This window comes from Carassius gibelio, chromosome A15 (assembly GCF_023724105.1).
Source record: "Carassius gibelio isolate Cgi1373 ecotype wild population from Czech Republic chromosome A15, carGib1.2-hapl.c, whole genome shotgun sequence".
NCBI lineage: Eukaryota > Metazoa > Chordata > Actinopteri > Cypriniformes > Cyprinidae > Carassius > Carassius gibelio.
This window is the reverse complement of record NC_068385.1, coordinates 11,572,549-11,592,774: the sequence shown is the minus strand read 5'-3', so window position 1 is coordinate 11,592,774 and position 20,226 is coordinate 11,572,549. Positions and strand designations below refer to the sequence as shown.

At 37.9% G+C, this 20,226-nt stretch overlaps 1 protein-coding gene across 1 annotated transcript; it reads right to left on the bottom strand.

Annotated features, from left to right (window-relative positions):
• Positions 1-471: 471 nt before the first annotated feature.
• LOC128029191 (max-binding protein MNT) lies at positions 472-18,694 on the bottom strand. Its single transcript, XM_052616808.1, has 6 exons — positions 18,421-18,694; positions 13,497-14,037; positions 13,306-13,347; positions 12,507-12,618; positions 4,286-4,478; positions 472-3,494 (listed from the first exon to the last, which is right to left on the bottom strand). Exons 1-6 carry the CDS (start codon positions 18,491-18,493, stop codon positions 2,713-2,715), a joined length of 1,743 nt encoding a protein of 580 aa, XP_052472768.1. The 5' UTR covers positions 18,494-18,694; the 3' UTR covers positions 472-2,712.
• Positions 18,695-20,226: the final 1,532 nt, after the last annotated feature.

The following is a 20,226-nucleotide window of genomic DNA, read 5'->3' as shown; positions in this document are numbered from 1 at the left end:
AGGCGAGTTTGATCGGGGTGGGAGCTAAAACCTTTTTATACAGAAACATCAACTATAGTGCACAAAAATAATCAGTTTTCTTTTCCATGTCAACTATATGGCTTTACTCAAACTGCCAACTGTAAGTGGTTTGCCAAATGTTCTGTTAAAGGTCAAAGAAATATTGTACAGGTTATGAATTTAAAGAAATTAAAATTCTGTAATCATTTACTCATTCTCTCCAAACCATCCGGTTCTTCTAGAACACAAAAGTATATTATTTATTTATTTATTCTTTGTCCATACAATGGAATTTAAAAAGGCATGTTGTTTGGTTCCCCGCGTTCTTCAAAATATCGTTTGTGTTCTGCAGAAAAAAAATAAATCATAGTTTTAAAACAAGTAAATGATGAGTTAAATTTTTGGGGTGAACTATTCTTTAAGTTCTCTATTTGACTGTCTAGTGTCCAAAAATAACTACTAAACAAAAGGTAAATGTATCAAGATGTATTTTTTATTGAACATTTTTTACTTATTTTTGCTCCTCTTATAACATAATTTACAGGCTATATACAACTTGAACTTTCTCCATAGGGAAAGCACACACACACACTAATATATATATATATATATATATATATATATATAATATCAGTGTGGAAAGAGGTTTGAAAATTTGTTCTACATGGTCCCAGAAATTGAAAATAACATATATTCATATACATATATACACACACACACACACACATAAAAATGAGCACTGAAACAAGAACCATCCATCTACATGCCAAAAACAGCCATATCAATTAGTCTAAGAATGTGTACATCCTACAGAGTACGAACACACAAAAGTAAAACCTGACAACCAAAATAAAAAGTTCAGTGTGTTCTCTCTCACACATTTACAGAAGCAGAACAAATGCAGGGACTCTTGCGCAACATAACACTGTGATTGGTAAACATGGATTGCTCATACTGGAACAACCGACAGGGATCACAGTGTTAGTTTTAAATCAAATCTCTTTGTACATACAGGCTGTGCTTTACCTGCAGGACTGTGTAGCGTTCAGTGCGGCTCAATGCAGACTTTCTCCCGTCCATGAATCCTGCAGCATCTCTCGGACTCTTACAACTGTCCTGAAGCCTAAAAGATGTTCATTTAAGGAACCCAAGCTGACATCCATCCACCTTTCAACTGCAACATTATTTGTCACAAAAACACAAGCACAAAGCCTCCGAGTAACACATTCATTTCACACACACAGATGCATGTAGATCTAACACTTCTGCACATATAATAACCAACATTTATCACCAGTGGCAAGATGAAGGCATTGAATGTGTTGGAATACATTCGCAATGACATCCAGAACAAGGTTGCGAAGTCGCAAACTAATGGTTCTCCTCAGTGGAGCTGAATTCATACACCTCTGAGCTGGAAGCAAGTAGGTGGCTTTGTTAGTGAAGAACTTAAAGAGTGCAGATGCAGCAAGAGAACAATAGGGGGCAGCATTGAACAGGACTCCAGATTGACTTTAAAAGGCACTCCTGTCAGATTCCCAATGACTCATGTGACAGTCACAAAACAATAGTGTCTATGCCAGCTAGAGCACTACAGATAAATCATGTAAACTCTGTATTTCTTATGGAAACATCTCACACACGCTCCTAGTGTCAGCTACATGATTGACTATAGTACACTGCAAAAATGATTTTCTTACTCAGTATTTCCATCTTGATTTCCAGGAAAAACCTAAAATTTTTAAATTAACACATACACTTGCAAACCAAAATGACTTGAGATATTATTGTTTATCATTTTTCTTACTCCAACAGTTTTTGTTAAAGCATAAACTCACTTAATTTTGAAACATTTAATATCTTAATTCATCTTCCTTCGTAAGTACATGTGTCTGGCTTTAAGAATTTACAAATATTAAAGAAAATCATTTCTCCAGTGTAATGATGATGGTAAACTGATTTTAAATCGACAGTTCAACAACAAAGAGACAATTCTGTCATTATTGATTCAACAATGATTTTCTTTATTCTGCAGAACACAAAACGAAGCTATTCTGGAGTGTTTTTGTCCAGGGTCTGTGTTGTCCTGAACCCCTCTGTCTTCTATTGTACTGACAAAAACAGTTCTTCATGTTCGTGTTTTGCAGAAGAAAGAAAGTCCTACAGGTTGGAATGACATAAATGATCTCTTTAAGAACTGTAGGGACTTCAGGATTTGCAACAGTCACAACATTAAACCTGGTCTAGCGGAGCTGAGAAGAGTCTTCAGATGAGGTGTGCTGTTAGTTGATGAGTTCGTGTGAGGTATTATGGGGGCTGTCGGTTCACAAAGTCATTTAAACCAGTAGTCACACACATCAGGCTGGCTGAGAGTCAATCTAGGCTGGGATCGCACCACAGTTTCATCATAATACACTCCACTAGAGCCTAAAACACACCGAGTAGCACACAAGCACTCTAGACTCTGCCTTAACCCACACATTAAGATAAAACATCTCTTTTATTATATATCATTATATAGTATTAGACATTCGATAAATTTCTGTGTGTCGCTTTTTGAGTCTTTATATACTTTCTTGTCATTTGGAATGTACGGTGTCCTTTAGCTGTATAGTTTGTTTGAATGCAGTGCTGCATGTCTCAAACGGGGCAGACAAGGTGGGCCAGTCTATAAGTGTCTATACTCGATCTATGAATGTGTATGTCAGCACTTCAGGCCAGCTTTAGTGTGCTGACTGGGAAGGAGGGCATGGTCACCATGGTGAGGGACGGGTTGAGGACGGTCTGGCCCACCAGTTGAGGGTGATGGGTAACCATGTGAGCGCCCACTGGCATCTGCTTGCCCACCATGGTTGCTTGCGCGCTGGTCGCCGAAGTGCCATTCATCTGGCCGTGAGAGAGTGTTTGTGCGATGTGGCTCATGACGGCCGGCTGTGTGACTGTGACAGGCTGAGAGTATATTGCTGGAAGATGGGCCACAGTGATGTGGCTGATGGATTGAGGTCCGGGGGCCAGCTGCACCGAGCTTGAGGAGGAAGGGGCGATGTGGGCCACATGCTTGGAGCCCGGCTGGATCACCCGGTTGACGGTTTGGATGACTGAGGCGTGCGACGCCGAACCCGCATGGGTGATGACGGAAGGCTGCAGGCTGGTCGCGGTCACTATATGGGTCTGGGCTGGAGGTAGTGTCTGCAGGGTCACCACCTGGGCGGCAGGAGCGGATGCCGGGCTGTTTGGAGCCTGTGCTGGGGTTGAGGTCAAAGCAGGTGCTGTGATCGGGGCCGCGGCGGTGGCCACAGGGGATAGTTGAGCTGAGGGAATCGGGGGTAAAGCCTTAGACAGTCTGTGAGGGATGGCGATGTGCTGTGTTATGAGGGATGACACAGGACGGGACTTCTTTAAGTCTGGCTGAAGCGCAGCAGGCACTTTGGGTAAGGCGCTGGGCATGGCAGAAAAGATCTCGTCTTCGATATCTTCAATGTTGTCTTCACCTTCTGTAGATACGAAGCCAAAACAAAAACTATTAATGTGGATTGTGAAGTTAAAAAGTCGACTTTTTGTTCATTTTCATTAGCTTCGAAGCTTTTTAGTGTATTCTTTACACATTTTCAGGATATATACAGTACTGTTTAAAGGATAAGATTTTCATGTCAATGTAAATTTACTTTTCCTTAAAAATATAGCAGAACATTAATGCTGTTGAATATTAATATTATCTTTTTTTCCCCTTTATTTATTTATTTATTTAATTTATTATTTTTAAATAATAATATTTTGATTTTCTACTCAAAAAACATTTCTTCTTTGTGTTGCTTAATATTTCTGTGGAAACCGTTATGTATTCAAAATGCTATGCCATTTATTTCAGCCCCAAGGTTTTTTTGATGTGTATAAAAGTTCAAAAGAGCTGCATTAATTTGAGTGCATTAATTTTTGTAACATCACAAACCCCTTTAATGTTACTTTTGATCAATTTTATACATTGCTGCTGATAAGCATTCATTTCTTTATTAAAAAAAAAAAAAAATCTTACTGATCCTAAACTTTTGAATGGTACAGTATGCAATTAAAAACATCTTTCGTGGGCTGAAAAATATTGATGACTTGTCTTGTTTTTTGTTGTACTTGAGTTAAATGAATGAGTGTTTGTACTAAACTTAAACTAAAGTGAATCACAGGACAAATTAAATTAATTTATCAAGTGATTTCGGTTTTTAAGCTCTGTCGGAAAAGCATGTTGTCATTAGCATGGAAACCTGCAGACGGGGCCTTCTCCAAGACTAACCTGAGGCTGTGGAGGTAGAGGCCTGGTCATCATCTGGCTGGACAGTCTGTCGAAGAATGCGGTCGATCTCCATCACGTCCAATTGCTGACTCAGCTCATTCTTGAGCTCGGCAAGTCTCTGCTGCAAGGCGATCTTCTCCCGCGCTAAACGCTCCATCTCATGCTCGTAGTCCTTCTCCTTCCTCTTCAGAGTCTATAAGGGGAAATGGAGAAATAAATAACTTTTTCCACATGCACTAAGGCAGGGTGCATTTAAAGTCTACAGTCTGCAAAAAGGCACGGTTGCAACAATGAAATGTCTGGCTGTACAGCAAAAAGCAGGAACAAGAATACGAGACCAGCATTCACATGCACTTAGAGGTCGTTGGCTATTTCCTTAATACTCCATCCATCATTAAAGAAGTCAAGCTAAAGCAAAACAAGAAACCAGTAAGAGCCATAAACAGCTGGATGAGAGAGAACTTAAAATAGAGAAAGATATGTTCTAACGTAGATAAATATATTTGCTAGTAGTAGTTCATAAAAAATAACGTGCAGAATAATAAACCCAGTGATATGTTATAGATATGGATAAAAAGAGACATACTATCATTACAAGATACAAATTTATATATGTATCATTTCTTTATATATAAAATAATTATTATTATAATGTAATACAATGTAACAATTTAATAATGTATATTTATATGCATTTACTTGTATAATAAATGTATTGCTCTATGTATTTATGTGTGTGTAATATATATATATATATATATATATATGAGAGAGAGAGAGATTTGACATACAAATACATGTGTGTGTATGATACACACACACACACACACACACACACGTATAAATTTATATCTTGCTTTATATATAAAAATATATATATCATATAAATGATCAATGTAATCCAATTAAATTTTATAATACACAATATATAATTTATAATATATAAAATCTCATTACTTATGTCATTTTATTCCTCTCTCTATATAAAATAACTGGTCTTGTCCAGATGTATTTTTTTGATGATGATAAAAAATCTCTCTTATTTTTTCTCATATCTTGACAGAGCACAATCAAGGCTGCTTTTATTAATGTAATTTCTTATAAGGAAGACATTTGGGAATTTCGACTTGCAAGTAAAAAATATCACATGCTGTTCTGGCATAGATGCAAGTTTCTTCTTCCTTAAAGCCTCAGCCCAGCACACACCTCCCCCACTGTCTGTTTTTACCCTGCCACTCTCTCTTACTCACACAAACACGTGGATGACAGCACCTCCCACTTCTGGGAAGGCATTCACTTGCCGTGCACGAGTGCACACGCTGAGTAACATCAGTGGGAGGAGCCCATCACACAGGAGCCTGGCCAATCACATGTGGACATCTGGGTAGTGTAAGCGTGCCTAACAAAACTACATGTCTACATACCCACAAAAACACACAGATACTGATCCAACTTCACAAACATGAGGTAAACTGAAGATCGGAGAAACACGAAACTCAAGACACACTGTGGGCACAGGGCTGTGCAGAAGTGACCCAGTTTTCCTGCACTGTCAGCTGACGCATGAGAAACAAACAGGCAACGAGGACACAGCAGCAGCTAAGACCTTTAAGAGGATGGAGAGAGAGATTGAAGAGTCTATGCACAAAGAAGGGGAACTTAAGTAGAATTAAGTTTAAGAAGGGAATAATTGACAACGAGCCGACTAACTATTAGAAAATAATTCACAACCGAGGTGGTGATGCAACCACAACTCGAAAAATTTTAATAAAATAATATGGTAACACAATACAATTAGTAACAAAACAACTATTTTAGGCAGTTATAATAATAATCGTTATTATAACAAAAATACATTAAAAAAAGTAGATATTAGTAATAATAATAATAAAATCCTCGGCAATCAATAATATGTCTGATGGGAACAGAAAGAACTTTGAAGTTAAAATTGTATAAATATATAAGCAAATTATATATATATATATTTAGCAAATATAACGTTAAAATATTCAATATACAAATTCACTATACAAATACATGCACAATATAATTTTTTATACTTTTTATGTAACTTAATATTATAATAATAACTAAACAATCATACGCAATGTATAATTAATAAAAATAATAATAATAATAATAATAATAATACATATTTTATATATTATTTTGTACAAATATTTTTACATACGTATTTTAATAATAATATTGACAATAATAACATATTACAAATATGATTCTTTTAAAGCCTGAACTCTGAAAGCTTGGCTTTAAAATAAATCTCTGTGAGCATTTGAGGGATTATGCAAATGAACCACTTAGTTAAGTCACTGAAAGAGACAGTCTGAATTGATTCATAGAAATTAATTTAATGTAACATCTCTTTAAATCAAAGATGTTACAAGAGTAGAAATTATTATAAAGCTAGTCTAATGATATGCTCTTTAGAAAACTTAAAGGCCAAATAAAGAGCACCATTAAATTACTTTTGATATGTACCAACAAAATAAGTGAATATAAAATATAATATATTTAAAGAAACTCACTACTGACATTAACCCTCAACAATGAGCAATGACAATGGTCACAGATGGACATATCACACAGCTCATTCTTTTCCCACCCCACGTGCACTGGACAAGCATGGCCCTGAAGAGATAACAATAGCGTGGAGAAAAGATCCAGGCCAGTCATTTGATATGTGTACAGGTGTGTAAGATAAAGGAGGACTTGCAACTCGGCTCAGCTCTTGTGAATAATGACAGGTCACTGGGCCAATTGATACACGCGCCTCATCCTTTCCAAAGCTCAGAGTGCCCTTCTGCATCTCAGAGGTGTCAGTGTCATTGTCTGAACAAATTAGGTGGTGGAGTACTCTACTGTTGTCAAGGCAACAGCTGAAAACCATCACAGTTGCCATGGAAACAGATACAGTGAGCAGGCAGCAGAGTGTGACAGTGTGAGCATGTGTTGTCTGCAGTGGGTAGCAGTATAAAGCCTGTTTGACTGAGCACCTCTCAGCCGCTCCATATATAGGTCTGGTGTGCTGGACACAAGCTTCATGTAACAACACTAACAGAATGAAACAGAGCAGCAGAACTTATGATAGAAGAAGACCATCTTCAGGAAAATGTGTGACCTCAGTCCATCCATTAGTTAGCCTTGCCTTTATTTTAGGCCTAACAAAAAACACCCTGATCTTTTGACACATAAGAGGTAATTGTACTATACAAACATCCTGTAAGTTTCAGAACTTAAGGTCTTTGCACACCGAGTCCGAAAATTGTGCATGCATTTTTCGTTTTTTTTTTTCCCCCATATTCAGTATGCTTTCCTATTAAAAATTAATGCTACGGATGCGAAACTGTAGAAAAACGAACCCGATCAAAAATTTATAAGATGAACGAAAGGTTGGAGGCAGTGTGTAAACATAATTGACACAACGTGAGGTCGTATTTATTTTTCAATGTGTGAAAATTTCAGACTCTAAAAACAGCTTATATTTAAACCAATCTGCCAAAAAGAAGGTTGTGGAATATGCCACTTTGTGATGTAATAGTGCATATATCTGCACACATTTCTACCATCACACAAATCTAAACCTGATTCTCAGTGCAAGCGTCTCTTAACATTACATCTGCACCCATAAAACAGCCATCCCTGGTCTTTTTTACTAGCGCGCCCTCCTTCCTCTGGGGTCCCGGCGCATTCCTTGCTTCACTAGTCTCCACTAGGCCCTCAGTGACCCCTCCTCTCACCGCTGAGGAGGCATGTTGACAGCTCTCGGGTCTGTATGCTGCATCAGGAGCAGCTCCAGCCCACAGCTGTACATGCCTGCCTCTATTAGTCACACACACACACACACACACTGGCCTGCTCCACAAACACGGCAACCAAATGAACTCCTGATCTGGGGACTGGGGCCCCTTCACTCCCTCCCTCCTGCTTCCACCCAGAACAGCTAAACAGTGTGTCATTTTGTAGTTTTTGGTAATATTTCAAATGTGATTTTAAACCAATTAATTTTGCTGTGTTTTTGTAGAGCTTTAGGTTTTAGTTTATTTAGCTTTTAGTTATTTTAGTGGTCCAACTTTAACTAAAACAAAATGAGAAATGGAAACTAGCTGAAAAAGCATAAGTTTACTTAAACTTAAAGTTAATTTCAGTTAATGTTTATATGGTTTCAGTTTTAGTTGACAATAATAACCCTGCTCTTGACTGAATATGAGATGTTATCATCATCTGCACAGTAATAACATCATTTGGATGGTGTTTCAGGAGGAGATGATTGTGAATCATTTTCATATTCATATTCTGGATGATATGGAGGTAGAATCAGGTCAGAGAAGAACATCTGTGGGAACAGCAGCTCTCAAACTAAGAGTCGACTCGAGGGATGAGATAACAGCAGCTTTGTTTTTCGTTTGTTGGAGCATGAGCCCGCCCTCCACCATTGGTTTGCTATCATCAGTTACTCACTTAAGCCCCGCCTCCATGACTGTGCACATGTAATCACGTGCATGTGTGTCGTCATGTTTATGTATATACACAAGTGTGCATGCTTATGAGAGATCTGTATTAGGTAAACATGAACTTGACAATGTCACACGCAGTGTTAAATAGGGGAAGGGGTGTTGTCCTGTGTTTACACTCAGTTATGAACAAATAAGGGAGAGAAAGAGAGCCATTTTGCAGCCACACTCTTCCTCATAAACAATCCTGCAGTAAATGAAGTCCCGTGACTCCAGAGGCATTTGGTAACTTGGTCTGTTCAAGACCTGTTGGTCCTAGACATACATTTTTTTTAACTCCTGAACCGTTTTCAACCTTCATAATAATAATAAATGAGTATTTTGTATTTTTGACCAAATAATTGCAGCCTTGTTGAGAATAAAAGACTTTCTTTCAAAAACATTATAACATTTTACCAACCCCAAACTTTTAAAATGGAAGTGTATAAAAAAGTATAAGCCAGGAGGAGGACCAGGGAGTTTACATTTAAGCCAAAAATGTACATAAAGGTCAGAATTAGCATTTTATAATTGCACTGAACCAGATGGCCAGTTGCATTGTAAGAGAGAAGCATTGTCATTTTCCTAATAACTCCCTTTGTGTTTCAGAGTGGAAAAAGTTCTAACGGTTCTGAGTAACATGAGGATGGATAGATGATAACAGAATTTTTAATTTAAAGCAAATGATCTACAGATGGTGCAACTCAATTGGACAGACCAAAATTAGACATGTAGAAATGAGGCTGAAATTTACCAAATATACTTGTTGAATCAGCTACATTGAAACTGCAGTGGTTTATACAAAACAAATGGGATTTTTAGCACACACAGGAATCATGTGATCCAATCACACAAGGAAAAGCCACTTGTTTCTGTAGAGCATGATATAGATGACCAACTTGTGCTGACAGACACTGCTACACAAAGACAGGAAATTAATCAGTAGGACTTCACATGATTCATTCTGGTTTTACTCATCAATCACAACCCTACAGAGACACCAGAAATGATTGCAACATAAATCCAGTGCACTGATATTTACTCTATGCAACTACATCAAAAGATTTCACATCGTGCCAAGGACAAGAAAACTGACCTTGCAGATTTCACAATCCACTACAAACCATCAACAACAAAACAAAAATCTCAATACTATTATCTGGATTAAACAACACTACAGTCACTGGAACACAATGCACTGCAGCTTGCTAAGAAAAACATGTCCTGCAAGCTTATGCACCTAATGCGGGGTTTCTGGGATGTGGCTAAACTGAGATCGAGCTCGACGAGTGTGCCGTGCTGCAGCAGGAACAACAGCTGGAGGGGGCTGTGACCAGGAGTGACGTCACACGGCTCTGTCTAGCCATGTGCTCGCTGCTCATGTGGCCGTGGCAGGGAACATGATGAACTGAGTGGGGGATGGAGCAAAGAAAGCACAGAGGGCGGGAGAAATGGGGGAGGAGCTCTGAGCTACTAGACAGAACTGGGAAACTCCTGAGACTCACAGGATAACATTTAAAGCAACAGTCATCATAATTCATTCACAACATGTAAAGTCTGGTTTTATGGGACATGAAATGAGGCTAGTATAGCATGAAATCCAAATCTGCAGTTTAATACAGCATTTACAGTTTGTGCATTTCAAATCAACATTTGCAAGCCATATGAAGCGTAGATTAAAAAACACAAGGACTACGTGTGACTACTTTCTCAAGATTTTCCACGATAAGCTAATTTCTCTCAATATTCAGATAAATGAAAAAGCTTTTATATTCACAGTATGTTAGTGTGGTTTTTAGAATTAGTATTAGTGTGTAAAAGTGTATATTTTAGTATTGTTACAATACTATTATAATATTTCCTAAATTATTTGAATTAGCTTTTAATTTTAGATTTTCCATTATTTGGTTACATTTAGTTTTAGCAATTTTGCTAGCCTTATTTTCATTTCAGCTTTAGCTTGAGTAATTTTAGTACTTAATTTTCTAATTTATTTCAGTTAGTTTCTTTAAAAAAAAAATTAAATGTACGTTTTTCCTCTAATATTCGTATTATATTTTATTTAGATTACCATTTTAATAGTCTTAGTGGTAACACTTCATAATAAGGTTTCCTTTTGTAAACATAAGTTAAAATGAATTAATTCATTAATAAAGCATTTACTGATCTTAGTTAATTTAATCAGCTAATTTTTTATGGAACTGAGAAAACAGGATTTAACAATTAACCATTGTATTGGTATTAATTAACATTAAAAACAGTGAATAAATACTGAAACAAATTTGTATTGCTTATTGCTCGTTAATCTATTATATTTATTGTAAAGTCTTTTCTGTTTTAGACAAAAATAACAACAGTCCCTGTCTTAATACAGATAAGCATTGTCTTCAATCTGTCCCGTGATTAATCAGTCACTTTGGATGTCAAAAAGCAGATTTGCCACGACGTCACAGGAATCTGTGAATCAGGTGCCAATAAAGATGAGTAATCTCATCAAACAATCCTCTTATTCAGTTCCGGGAGGAGCTGATTGGTCAGTGAGGGGAAAGTGGGAGGGGCTTCAGACAGGAGCGCATGCAGAGGCAGACGCGTGGAGGTGCGCGTGCCTGCATCCACCTGTGGCCCGGTGGATGACCTGAACCACACGCTGTGCCACTGCCACCTACAGAGACCATCACAAAACAAGTACACAAACACAACACAACACTTATCATAAAGAGAGAAGCCCCGTGACCTGCAGGCACTCATCTCTCAGCAGGAAAAGAAAAAAACAGAAAGGCAGAGGGAGATACATTGACTGGGAAACAACTCAAATCACTGACCGTCTAGATTTTCTATGAACATTCAATCAAATGTAGATAAGTTTCCCACAAACCTGTCCTTCAAGAAGACAGTAATTAATGAGTGTCATTAATAATAAAACATCCAGAGTGACTAACTAGAACTAGTCACACTACTAACTTATCTTTTTTTCTTCTAGTTAAGGCACTATTGCAAAATAGTGTCGTTTTTCATTGACAAGGTACTTTATCCCACAAGTGATGTAACAAAATGTTACATTTCTGTTTTTGTCACGCCGTATCTGAATATACTTGAAACACACTCCTACATGTTCTCTCAAATGTAGGAAGTCTGCTTCATTTTAATAAACGCAGATGCCAGTAAATGGACTATAAATGTAAACAAACTGGTTTAGAGAAAGACTTTTTCCACCAGAAAGCACTGTTTCCACACTGCCCTAGTTTCCGGCATGTCGTGTGGCTTGGCTAAATCAAATCCTTTGATTTGATTGGATTGGATTTCTACGTCTCCTAAAGGGTCTGTCTGTAGGCGTGCATATGTGTGTGCATGTGTGAACGAGGCGCTGGTTTAATCAGAGCATGCCTTACAATCTCAGTTTACTGACGGTTAAGAGAAGGTGCGCTGCGCCCATACTGCAGGAGAGCAACCATCCATCCTCCCTCTGCAGATAAACTCGATTAGTGAGGTTTAATCTCACGCCTTTAGCAACATTGGAAATATCTCATTTTCAGCTGATCAATCTTCAGATTAAAGAACTGTAACTAACAAACTGAAGACTTCCTCAGCGTGTGGCGTTCCCTCCTGCCCTTGCATTGTCAAAGTCTGATGACACGGGCTGAGATACAGATGTACAGCAGACAGTGAACATGTAAATGAAGATCTATCAGCGCAGGAAGTGTTGATCTTACCTGAATGAATCTCAAAGCACTTCTTAGAACGCTCAGATTGGAGGTCTTCTTTTCGTCAACATGAAGGATGGTTTTCTTCAGGGTGTCAAAACACTCCTTTAAGTGAGCACGCCTGAGAAAAGGAGATAATTTATGAAAAAATTATAATAAGGGTTTATGTGGTATCAGCACTTACTTAGAATTAGATTTATATAAACATTTATATTTTGTGACAGGTATAGGTATAGGTATTTGAGATATAATAATTAAGTATTATACAGAATATTCATTTTTGATTGTTACACACACACACACACATATACATATATATATATATATGTATGTATGTGTGTGTGTGTGTGTGTGTGTGTGTGTGTGTGTGTATATATATATATATATATATATACACACACACACACACACACATATACATATATACACACACAAATATACATATATACACACATACATATACAAACACACACACACACACACATTTATATATAGATAGATATATAGTTCACATATGTAACAGGTAAACAGGTATTTGTTTAATATACATTTAATTTATACAATATGCACACATAAATATTATTTAGATATTCATCTACTAGAAACCAGGTATTTGAATTTGTAATAATATTTCAAAGTATTACTGTTAATACTGTATTTTTGATCAAATAAATAGCATAAGAGACTTCTTTCAAAGAAATGTACAAATCCTGCCAATAGTGCACTTTGGAAAGATATATGTACGTGGAAAAACATAATGTGAAAGGCACTTAAATGGTAAACCAGGAGCAAACAAGGATGACCTTACCTATTTTTTTCAAGTTTATTGTGCACTTCTCTCGTTCCTGCCCTGTAAACAGAGGTCACATGGGCTTTAATAGTTAGCTCTCAAACATAATACAAACTCAGCTGTAAAACCAACTATAAAATTCTTCACATGATTCAGTCTTAAACAATGGTTAACATGGTGATAAATAACAGCTTCACATCCTGACTCACCCTCCGGGTCTCTTCTTGCCGTCCAAATTACGGTGGTCATCGGGAGGGCTTCCTCTGACCGCAGGGCTGGGTTGGGCTGAAGGAGTTCCAGGCTGAGTGAGCAGTGCATGCTGGGAAGCTGTGACGATGGAGCTTGGGTAGGTCAGGAGCTGCTGGGTAGGTTTGGTGCCATTGGATAGAGACAGTGATGTGGGCTCTCCCTTCAATTGAGACGAGATGAGGGGGCACTGGTGCAGTGCCTGCTGGTTTGGCAGTGAATGGGTGTCTTTTCTGGGTGGGGTAAGGCGGGGTGTTGGCGACGGGCTGAGAGCTGTGGTGGGAGGAGTGCAGGACAACACTGGAATGGGGATGACTGTGATGGGCACTGTGGGGGGAGGGGGAGGAGGCTGGGCCGGGGCAGGTATACTGCGGTGCTCAGGTCCAGACTCCTCCACCCAGGTCACATGGTTCATTCGAATGGGCTGAGTATGAGAGTTCACTTCTGCTCTCCGCTTCTCCGCCTCCTGCTCACGACGCCGTCTTTCCTGGAGTTCATTCTCTTCTGTTGAAAGAAGTATAGCGACATTTTCATTACTTGTTCATATTCAGAACCTACTGGTAATGCAATGGTTCATATTTATATTTACATAAATTTAGGCACCACAACTGCACAGTTAGAAAGACGGATATTCATTCTGAGATTTGCTAAAGATCACATTTAACAATGTTATCAAATTAAAAGTGTTCTGAAAGATTAAAGGCCCGTTCACACCAAGCACGATAACTATAAAGATAACGATAAAGATATAGTTCTAAAAATCATTCTCAATATTAAAGAATAGCGAGTCCACACCACAACTATAACGATAAAGGCACAGAGAAACCATGTCGTTGGAATCACTTTCAGAATTTTTTTTTTTTCCTGATGAACAATAAAAACATTGCCAACCAATCAAAATCAATCCTGCTGTAAAGAGCTCGAGAATTTAAAGCAGCAGACGCGCGTCCGCTTAGAATACACAGACGATATTGTTCGCTGGTGTGGACGCTAATATCGTTATCTTTATAGTTATCGTTCTTGGTGTGAACGGGCCTTAACTTTGCGCAAGTATTACATGACAACAATGGACATAAATGTAAAAAAAAAAAGTGTGAAATGAGAAAAATCCATCTTCAATTAGTGTTATTTTAGTATTTTAATATACCTTTATAATATCCATTCATCTATGAATTAGGTTTCATTACTATTTTTATGTTTTTGTTTTAATTTGTTTTAGTAATTTTCTTACACACTTTCAGAATTTGAATGATTTTTTTTTATATTTCTATTTATCATTTTGTATTTCTATTTTACTATTTGTATTAATTAGCTTTATTATTTGTTACAACTTACATTTATTTCAATTAGTTGCCTAGCCAACAGGTTTAAGTTTTACATTTTAATTTATTTAAATTATGAAAAATCATTTTTGTCCGTGTTTTAGTAAAATTCAGTATTAAGGGATACCAATAAATAAAAATATACATATCAGCCAACATGGTAATAAAATATTACGGTCAGTTTTTTTTTTTTATTATAAGTACTTAGTCTATACATTTTTAGTTAACATCCAAAGCAAGCATAAAACATAAAAAAATAAAATAAAATGGATGTACTCTCTGTGTGCAGTCTCTCTCAGTGTAATCCAGTAAACAGTGATCAAGGAAATATAGAGGACTGAACTATATGTTGGACACTGCAGATAACCTTTGACCTTCAACATATGATGTGATGACATCTCATTTAACTGGGGCAAATGATGAAGACGGGGAAGCCACAAATCAATATGGGCCTATAAACCAGCCTGAGATTATATCTAGCTCAGAGTGAACTCTAATAAAGGAGCTTTTGTGTGCATACAGACAAATGAGTGTTACTGGTTAACAGATGAGGATAGAGATCACTGTTAGAGCACATGGTGTACAGGCTTCAGGCCAAAGTTTCTCTGGTCTACATGGAAACATGATGCTGGTTCCCCTCCTAGCACACTCCCTTCTTCAAGCAGGCCTGCTCCAAAACACCACAGGACAGCCTCCTGAACCTTTGCCAAAACTTCAGCATCAATAAAACAAGCTGTTGCACCCAACATGACACTGTTTAAGAAACAGCATGGACACTGGAGAGACACACAAACTCCTTTTTCAATCAGAGAGTAGAACTACGTAATACACTAAAGGACTTTCACTGCTGTTCAACGATCAAGCAGTTAAGGAAGTTACATCTATTTTAGGTGAAAGGATTGGTCGCAGACTGAATTCAGGTTTTTAGGGAAATGTTTATCCTCAGTTTAATGTGCAAACCAAGGCAACTAAAAGTAACCCACTCATAAGTTGATTTTCCCGAAAATCACGACTGTGTTTGTATGGGTTTGTGTTTGTACCAGAGCAACCTGTTTCTCTGAATATTCGAAAATTAAAAATAAATAACCAATTTAATAGAAAACTACAAATTAAAAGATTGGGGTCAGGAAGATTTATTTTTTTAGGTTATTTTAAATAAGTGTCTTATGCTCACTGTAAAAACAGTAATATTTTGTTAATATTAATCATTTAAAATAACTAATGTATGTGATGCAAAGCTGAATTTTCATTATAATTTCTCCAGTCTTCAGTGTCACATGACCCTTCAGAAATCACCCTAATATGTTGATTTGCTGCTCAAAAAGCACTTATTATTTCCAGTGTTGAATATTTTTGTGGAAGCCATAATAAAACATTTATTTTTTACTCTTTGATGAATAGAAAAAAAAAAATTTCAGTTCATAGTGACAGAAATTTCACTTTAAATTGCATAAATAAATAAATTGCATAAACGTTAAAATAAATTGCATAAAAGCTTTCAGTATGTGCTTTACATTACTGCTTTCATTATTCTGACTACTTTAGCACACATCTAATGATATGTATAACAACTTGAATTGGATCAAAAGCCTTAAAAAAATAATCACCAACATAACACGGAAGAAAACGGCTTCATATCATCCAATTAATAGCAATCAAAAAATTAATCATTGCACAACATAATGCTACCAGTAAAAAAAAAAAAATCCTTTTAATGACGAGGGTAGTAAAGAGGTCAGAGGAATTCAAGGTATCCTAGATAAACTGAAAAAGACACATGGGTGTGTGTGGAACGCCATGAATCTCATTAGGGTGAAAAGCCGGACAGCATCAAATCAAGTGCACTCAGAGCATAATGAGACTTTTAAGACGGGCATTCTTATCGTGTGTGTCAGCGAAGGGGGTGGTGAAAGTGCTCCAACCTAATCTCAGCCAATCACAGCGCAGCAATCCACCCCCATCAGTCACCACTATCCTATTTGAACATCGCACACTTCCTCCTGCTGAAAAGAGAAGGGGGAAGGAGGGTTCCTCTAGAACCAAACAACCAATTACCAGAATACACAAGGAAGCACAATACACATGAAACACCAAGTCTTTCAAATGAAGTGTGACTGTCCCTTTAAATACACTAGCTTTCCTGACACTAGAGCGGTGTTAACAGCTGATTAAAGTCATTACTGATATCTGTAAGAGGAGAAAACATCTCCCACATGCATAAACACATATCACGGTTTTACTCTTCTTTAAACACTTCTGATTGTGTCAAACAAGAGAAGAAAAGCCCTCAGATTCTTCTTCACATAATTTTCCAGGACAACACCCGACTGTCTAAAAAGTATTTTTGTGTACTTATTTAACGGCTATAGAGGGCAAAGGTGTAACTGCACACAGGAAATGACGGTCCACCAGTGTAAAATGTAATTTACAGCCCAGCATGACAAACTGCTGGCTGGATGCTTTTACAGAGTCACATGCAGAGTAGAATTACAGTCAGCCGTGGTGAAATATACAGAAGTGACACTGACCAAGAGGATTTCTCTAACAAGCTTAGACTGGAGTAAAAGGAGAATACATTTGATATATCAATGAGGCATAGAAAATCACCTAAAATCAGCAAATATATATACATTTTTTTTTCAAATAGTTAATTAGATTTATCCTCATAAATAGAGGATTAATTTATATATCAGTATCTCCACTGATTGCATGGTCAACAAGCTTGTCATGTAAATTACTCCTAAAATGTCATTCTTCCAGTATTTTTGATGGAGCAGCACGATGAACCACAACTGCATGAGTGGGTTATATAACTGCAGTACATTTTGGAAAAGCAAGCAGGGGGTTACTGTCCTACTTTCCCTCTGGTTGTAAAGCCCCGCCCTCCAGGCGCGCACATGGAGGGAAGGGGAGGGGTCATTCCACGCGGATCTCACATGAGGGCGTGGCTACGACAGACACGTCACCGAGTCGCTTCAGAAAGCGCCAGCGGACTCATGCAGCGAGAGCGGGAGAGAAAATAACAGTGTGAAATAAGCAAACCGTGCACTATTGCGGTGAAATTCAATAAAACATTACATCCATTCAGCTCTGCAAAAAGGATCTAAAAAGAGCCGCGTAATGTGATACTAGGGTCATTTTGTAAAGCGCAACTGAACTGGCACTCGCGCACGTACTTGTAAGCCACCGCCCTTGAAAGCAAGCAGGTATGTTTTCCTACATCGCCACTGCAATGAAGTATTCAATCACGCACTATCCCAACAGTCAATGCTGATAAACATACAGTATCTTCATTTTAATACATGGCTGTCACTATCCGGTACAAAGTAAACGTAACCATACTATACTGCAGTTTCTTATTAGAGAGTCTTATTATCGGCGTATTATAACATGACAATATTTAATGTCACGTACTCCACTGAATCCTGCAATCATGTGACATCCCGTGCAACAGTGTCTCATATTAACCGGATACTGCATTAGAGAACAACACTGATCCATTAAAGTGCTCCTCTCTCTGTCATAAAGGCTCCTATCCCCATATGTTCCGTTTCTTAAATCTTACCACGTGCTTTCTGTTGTTGCAGGGCTTGCAATTCCAAAAACTTCGCCGCCTCTAAAAGCGTCTCGATGCTCATCTCCGTTTCTTGTTATGGTCCAAAAACGATTGGGGAAATTAATATAAATGTTAAATAGACAGATTCAAATGCTTCTGCTCTGGATCCAATCTTCTCGTCTATAAAAAAAATAATAATAATAAAAGGGAAAGACGTGACTGGATCCCCCTTGAATTCAGTCTTCCACGCACGTAGAGGAGTCACAACAAGATGGCGAGGGTTATTCAGTCAATATTTCTGGCCATTTGGCTCCGCCCTCTGCACTGATGCCCCGCCCCCACACGCTGGTCTTTCAAAACATGGAGATTGCGGTGCTTTCATACGCGCGTATATTCGACGAACTACGATTGAACATAAACTGACATTATGTCAGTAATACGTGTGCCACCACGTTTCTTCTATGTTGGTTACAATTCCAAAGCAGAACGCTTAATATATAAACGTCAGATCCGTGTTTTCCGCAATACATTTACACATACCACACCTCTCGCTGATTGATAAAACATGAGATCAGAGCAGCCAATAGGAAAGCAGCCACACAAGGAATGGAATCTGCTCACGTGGATGTCATTCTGCGCGCTTTGCACGCCAACTTAAAACGAAACTGCAACCTGCATGTCGACCTAGTCACCATTCAAACAGATGGTGAGCGGTGATAAACAGTCCGCGGTAACAGAACTGTGACCATGATTTGGCTGTGATCAAAACGCAATTTTTCTCAAAAGGTGTTCAGCAATTTCCCACATGACTATATATAGTTATTGCCCATGTTTTCAAACCAATGTATCCTATTTCATTCAAAAGGAAAAACATCACAAGAACAGCAGTGCATTTCTGATTGTCTCTCTCTGGTAGAAGAAACAGCCTTCCACATGGGAACCAGAATCCTGTTGCTTTGTGGTGACTGCTATGCACGTTAAGTCATTTTTCATTTCCTTTTAATCATTTGAGAAGGTCAAAGCAAAGTGTAACCAAACACACTCATGAACCTGCACTATCCTCACTTTCAGAGACTCTCAAATGCACGGAAAAAAGCCTCAGAATCTGCCCCTGGAGCTTGTTTACGCTGGAGAGCTTCACGTGACTCCCAGCACTTATGAAAGCCTGGTCCTCTCAGGACGTTTATGCTAACTCAGACTTCCTGTGAAACAACCAAAAAAGGCATTCCAGAGACAGAAAGTGCACAGGAACACAACCTATTGAGTTTTTGGCTTTTCATATATTTTGTCTAATGAATATATGGGGACAATCTTTGTCCAGTATTTGTAAAAGCAGGAAACTATTGCATCTTACGGAAAATTGGGTTTGGGTTAGTTAAATTCAAAATCAAATGTTACTATTAACTGAACCCAGACAGCAATATAGTGTTGGCCCAGAGCCGGCCCACATCTGCCCCGCGTGAAATCCCTTCAGGCCAGATCTGGGCCGACACTGCTTGCTCCCTGGGATATAAATAGTTTAACGTGGATTTTCTAACTACATATTACAGATTTCAGTTTGAACAATTTATTCACGCATGTTTAATTTTTAGTTACATTTTTGACCTCATTATGTCAAAACCACATCTTCCGGTGAATCAATTTCAAAGATTTTTCAATAATTCATCAACAGATATGTCACTACTTCCATTTTATTGTGACCTTAAGAACATTGTCATAATATTATTATAAAAAGTTTGGACACACCTTCTCATTCAAAGAGTTTTCTTTATTTTCATGACTATGAAAATTGTAGATTCACACTGAAGGCATCAA